Source organism: Aptenodytes forsteri, unplaced genomic scaffold (genome assembly GCF_000699145.1).
Source record: "Aptenodytes forsteri isolate BGI_AS27 unplaced genomic scaffold, ASM69914v1 Scaffold297, whole genome shotgun sequence".
NCBI classification, from domain to species: domain Eukaryota; kingdom Metazoa; phylum Chordata; class Aves; order Sphenisciformes; family Spheniscidae; genus Aptenodytes; species Aptenodytes forsteri.
The window spans coordinates 190,518-195,620 of NW_008796167.1; the positions used below are offsets into that span (position 1 = coordinate 190,518).

General features: G+C 66.7%; 1 protein-coding gene across 1 annotated transcript in view; it reads left to right on the forward strand.

Annotated features, from left to right (window-relative positions):
• Positions 1 to 13: 13 nt before the first annotated feature.
• DDX54 (DEAD-box helicase 54) overlaps positions 14 to 5,103 on the forward strand; it is a gene marked incomplete at its 5' end in the record, with an annotated part of 6,938 nt that continues 1,848 nt past the window's right edge. The window contains 17 exons of the mRNA XM_009287532.2: positions 14 to 128; positions 214 to 284; positions 368 to 553; positions 672 to 721; positions 841 to 882; positions 1,147 to 1,242; positions 1,406 to 1,527; positions 1,749 to 1,810; positions 1,967 to 2,098; positions 2,440 to 2,650; positions 3,111 to 3,245; positions 3,589 to 3,810; positions 3,900 to 3,973; positions 4,086 to 4,283; positions 4,455 to 4,600; positions 4,677 to 4,790; positions 4,900 to 5,004. Of these exons, the coding sequence (XP_009285807.1) occupies positions 14 to 128; positions 214 to 284; positions 368 to 553; positions 672 to 721; positions 841 to 882; positions 1,147 to 1,242; positions 1,406 to 1,527; positions 1,749 to 1,810; positions 1,967 to 2,098; positions 2,440 to 2,650; positions 3,111 to 3,245; positions 3,589 to 3,810; positions 3,900 to 3,973; positions 4,086 to 4,283; positions 4,455 to 4,600; positions 4,677 to 4,790; positions 4,900 to 5,004 (2,081 nt within the window). The remainder of the gene's footprint in view (positions 129 to 213; positions 285 to 367; positions 554 to 671; positions 722 to 840; positions 883 to 1,146; positions 1,243 to 1,405; positions 1,528 to 1,748; positions 1,811 to 1,966; positions 2,099 to 2,439; positions 2,651 to 3,110; positions 3,246 to 3,588; positions 3,811 to 3,899; positions 3,974 to 4,085; positions 4,284 to 4,454; positions 4,601 to 4,676; positions 4,791 to 4,899; positions 5,005 to 5,103) is intronic.

The window sequence follows — 5,103 nt, forward strand, 5'->3', positions numbered from 1 at the left end:
CGTGCCCCCGCGCCCCGCCTTCCCAGACACTGAGGAGGATGACGGTGCCGACGCCGAGCCGGACACGCGGGCCATGGTGCGGGCCCAGAACCAGAAGAAGAAGAAATCCGGGGGCTTCCAGTCCATGGGTGCGTGCGGGGTGGGGGCAGCCGTCCCTGGGACGAGGACCGTCCCCTCCTGCCTGCACCCCCTCACCTGTCCCCGTCCCTGCAGGTCTCAGCTACCCCGTCTTCAAGGGCATCATGAAGAAGGGCTACAAGGTGCCCACCCCCATCCAGAGGAAGGTGAGCGCGGGGGGCGGCGGGACCCCCATCCTGGGGTGGTGGGGGGGGGACGGTGACGGTGACGGCGGGGCGGTGTCTCGCAGAGCATCCCCGCCATCCTGCGCGGCCGGGATGTGGTGGCGATGGCACGGACGGGCAGCGGGAAGACGGCCTGCTTCCTCATCCCCATGTTCGAGCGGCTGAAGGCGCCCAGCCAGGCCGGGGCACGCGCCCTCGTCCTCTCGCCCACCCGCGAGCTGGCCCTGCAGACCCTGAAGTTCACCAAGGAGGTACGGGGGCGACTGGGGACAACGGAGGCGACTGGGGACAACGGGGGTGAGCGGGGACAACGGGGCCAAGGGGTTTGGTTTTACCCCCCCGCCAACATGTGTCTTTCTCACCCTGCAGCTGGGCAAGTTCACGGGCTTGAAGACAGCCCTGATCCTGGGAGGAGACAAGTAAGCCATCCCCGTGTCCCCACCGGTCCCCGCTTCCCTAAAGCCTCCCCAAAACCTGGCGAGGGGCTGAGCTGCCCCGTGCCGCCCGGCGCCGCCCCAGCCTCTCCCGCCTCTCGCAGGATGGAGGACCAGTTCGCCGCCCTGCACGAGAACCCCGACATGTGAGTAGGGGTGCGGGGAGGGGACTTGGTGGGGAAATGGCCCCCAAGAGCTACCCGCCGTCCAGGGACATCACTGGTGTTTACAGCCAGTGTGCCCGATGGACGTGTCCTGGTGTTCCCTTGGAGCACCTTCCCCTGCTCCCCGTGGGGGACAAGGGGGTCTCCATTGGGTCTTCTTTGGGTCGGATTTGGGACCTGCACCCGGGATGGTGTGGGGACGCCGTCCCTCCCCACCTGGTCCCGTCACCAGCTCTGTCCCCGCAGAATCATCGCCACCCCCGGGCGCCTGGTGCACGTGGCGGTGGAGATGAAACTGAAGCTGCACACCGTGGAGTACGTGGTGTTCGACGAGGCCGACAGGTCAGCGGGGCGCAGGGGGGGTCCCCTGGGGGTACCTGGGGCTGTCAGTGTCCCCGCGTGTGGGGTGAGTGATGGCGGGAGTGAGGTGCCCCTTGGGGGTGGCAGGGCTGGGCACGGAGGGACTGAACAGGCGCTGCCATGTCCCGTGTTTCCTCCTCTGAAGGCTCTTCGAGATGGGCTTCGCCGAGCAGCTCCAGGAGATCATCGCCCGGCTCCCGGACTGCCACCAGACCGTCCTCTTCTCCGCCACGCTGCCCAAGCTGCTCGTCGAGTTTGCCCGGGCCGGTGAGGAGCGTGGGGCAGATGGCGGCTGGGGGGCTGGACCTGGGGGGAGCCTGGGGATGGGGACACGGCACAGTCCCACAGCTGGGCTGGGCCCAGGGCTGGCGAAACCGAGCCTGGGTTAATGCTGGGCCAAGTGGGTGTCCCCAGGCCGAGGGGCGGGGCTGGTCCCAGTAGCGCATCCCACATGCGCCCCATGTCCTGCGTGTCACCGCATCCCACAGGTCTCACCGAGCCGATGCTGATCCGTCTGGACGTGGAGTCCAAGCTCAGCGAGCAGCTCAAGGTGAGAGGGGCCGGGGGGGGCTCGAGACGGGCTTTGTGCCCCCCACCCCCTGCAAGCCACCCTGTGGTGGCTCCAGGCTCGCGAGGAGGGGACAGGAGGGGTGAGGGTGTCTGGTGTGGGGATGCAGAGGGGCTGAGCTCTGCCCTCCCTTTGCAGCTGGCTTTCTTCCACACCCGTGGGGACGACAAACCGGCCGTGCTGCTCCACCTGCTCCGGAACGTGGTGAAGCCCCAGGACCAGACAGTCGTCTTTGTGGCCACCAAGCACCACACGGAGTATCTCAAGGAGGCAAGTGGCATTTGGGGGTGCCCAGCATGTACCCCTGTTAAAGGGCAAGCTGCCGGGGGTGCCTAGGACACCTTTCCAGACCCACGTGGGGGTCTGCATCTGTGGGCACGTCCCTGCTGGAGTCTCTGCTCTGTTTTGCTGGGTTGAAGGAGAAATCCCAGCATATGCGATCGTGGAGGTGCTGCATCCACCTACACCTCGGAGAGAGGGGGGAGCGCAGTGGGATTTGGGGGTCCGGGTGGGCACCCTTGGGTCTCAGGGCCCTGGGAGCTGGGGAGCCCTGTCCCTTGGCTGAGGGTGCATGCCCAGGTGGGATCTGATCTCTCTTCCCCCCTCCCCAGCTGCTGACAGCCCAGGGCATCCGCTGCACACACATCTACAGCTCGCTGGACCAGACCGCCCGCAAGATCAACATCGCCAAGTTCGCCCAGGGCAAGTGCCCGGTGCTGCTGGTCACCGATGTGGCCGCCCGCGGGCTCGACATCCCCATGCTGGACAACGTCATCAACTACAGCTTCCCCGCCAAGGCCAAGCTGTTCCTGCATCGTGTCGGTGGGTGCCGGTGCCCCGCGCAGGGGTCCTTGCAACCTGGGGGTCCCTCGGGGTGACAGGGAGGGTGTGAGTGGGCTGTCCCTTGTTTTTCCCATCCATGTGCACTGCTGGGCTGGCACTGATGCCCCCGACTTGGTGGCGATATCTTTGGGGCAGGAGGTTGCCGTGTTGTGACATCAGGAGACAGGCTGGGGACAAAGCAGAGGCAGGAACGTCCCTGATTTCCCAGCCGGGCTGCGGGGGCTCTTGGGGCAGGGCTGGTGCCTTCCCTTTAGGATGGCACCGTGGTGGGCTCCCCTTTGCCCCCTTCCCCAGCATCTCACGGCCCCTTGCCAGCCATGCCCAGCTGGTAAATGTCACGTGCGTGGGCTCCCGGGGACACCAGTGGGTCCCTGCCGGGGTGGGGGCAGGCTGGGCTGGCACTGGGTCTGGTTTCCCACTCTCCTCCTCCCCTTGCCAGGTCGCGTGGCCCGAGCTGGCCGGAGCGGCACCGCCTACTCGCTGGTGGCTCCCGATGAGATGCCCTACGTCTTTGATCTCCACCTCTTCCTGGGGCGCCCGCTCGTCCTCGCCGGTGCCCAGGAGATGCCCGCTGGTGAGGCAGACCTGGTTGCAGGCGTAGGGGTGGCTGCATGTCCAAGCTGGGACACTGGCCACGTGGCCGCTGTGGTTTTACCCTTGGCCAGCACTGGAGTTCGTGACCTTGTGGTTGGCATTCGTGCAGAGGGGCGATATGCTCTCATTACTGGGGTGCAGCTGGGGAAAATGGGGTGCTGGGGGCTCCGACGCACCCCGTGTGTCAGGGATGCTGATTTAACACCACCGAGCTCCCCGTGGCTGTTAGCTCTGCTCTGTTAAATCCTGGATTGCTGCCGCGCCTGCTGCAACAATCCCAGGGTGGGTGCCGGCGAGGTGACACGGTGTCCCCTGGGCTGCAGATGCCAGTGGGGTCCTGGGCCGTGTCCCCCAGAGCCTGGTGGATGACGAGGAGTGCCTGCTGCTGACGGACCACGAGGGCTCGCTGGAGCTGCAGAGCCTGCGCCGCGTCGCCAGCAACGCCCACAAGCAGTACCTGCGGTCCCGGCCCGGCCCCTCGCCTGAGTCCATCAAGAGGGCGAAGGACCTGGACGTGTCCCAGCTGGGCATCCACCCGCTCTTCAGTGAGTCCCTCGGGGACGCCGAGGGAGGGGACCCCGTTCCCCTCGCCAAGGAGCTAATCTGCGCCCCTCTCGGTGCCTGCATTCCCCAGGCGCTCGCTTCGAAGACACCGAGCTGGAGAGGCTGAAGTTTGTGGACAGCATTAAAACCTACAAGTCCAAGGCGGTGAGTTGAGACCCATCCTCGGGCAGGAGGTACCTGGGTTGGGGTGGGAGGGAAGGTCCATGCAGCCGGCCGTGCAGCTCACCGGGGCTCATGCTCCCGCCCCCGGGACCAGACCATCTTTGAGATCAACGCCACGTCCCGGACACTGGCCAGCACCGTGATGCGGTCGAAGCGGCGCCACGACCATGCCCTCATCGAGAAGTACCAGCGCGGGCAGCAGGAGAAGCGGGCAGCGGCTCTCAAAGGGCAGGGGCTGTGCCCGGCCCCCCCCGAGCCTGAGGAGGGAGAAGGAGAGGAGGAAGACCTCCAGGTAACGGGGCAGGGATGGGGGGTTTGCCGTGGATGCGGGAGCTGCTGCAAGGCAGCCTCGGCCGGGTGCTGGCAGCACCAGGGCCCCTGGGCTGTGCCAGGGCTTGGGGGCTGGTGTTAGTGACTGGTGGGGGGACATGGCTCCTCCATCCCATCCGCCATCTCCTTCCAGGACGTGTTCTCCACCGTGGTGGGCCAGAAGCGAAAACGGGGCCGAGGGGGAGAAGACGGCACCAGGAAAAAGCCGCAGCAGCCGGTGCAACGGGACGAGGACTTCTACATCCCGTACCGGCCCAAGGACTTTGAGAGCGAGAGGGGGTGAGTCCAAGAGGGCTCCCGCTGCCGGCCGCCCCGGCCCGTGCCGGGGGCTGCTCTCATCGCCTGCCCTTTGCAGGCTGAGTGTGGGCGGCGAGGGCAGTCCCTTCGAGCAGCAGGCGGCCGGAGCTGTCCTGGATCTCATGGGTGACGAAAACCACAACCTCAACAAGAGCAAGCAGCTGCTGAAGTGGTGAGTGGGGTCTGGCCATGGAGTGGGGGGGAAATCAGGGCTGGGGGTCCCACCGCCCGGGCACGGGGGCCCCCCCCGCCCGGTCCCACCGCCCTCCCCTCTCTCACAGGGACCGCAAGAAGAAGCGGTTCGTGGGGCAGACGGGCCAGGAGGACAAGAAGAAGGTGCGGACGGAGAGCGGGCGCTACATCAGCAGCTCCTACAAGAACAACCTGTATCCTGCCTGCGGGCGCTGCTGCCTGCCTGTGCCGTGGCGAGGGCTGGGGGCAAGGGGGAGTGGGACTGGACCCGCCGGCAGACGTGGAACATTGTT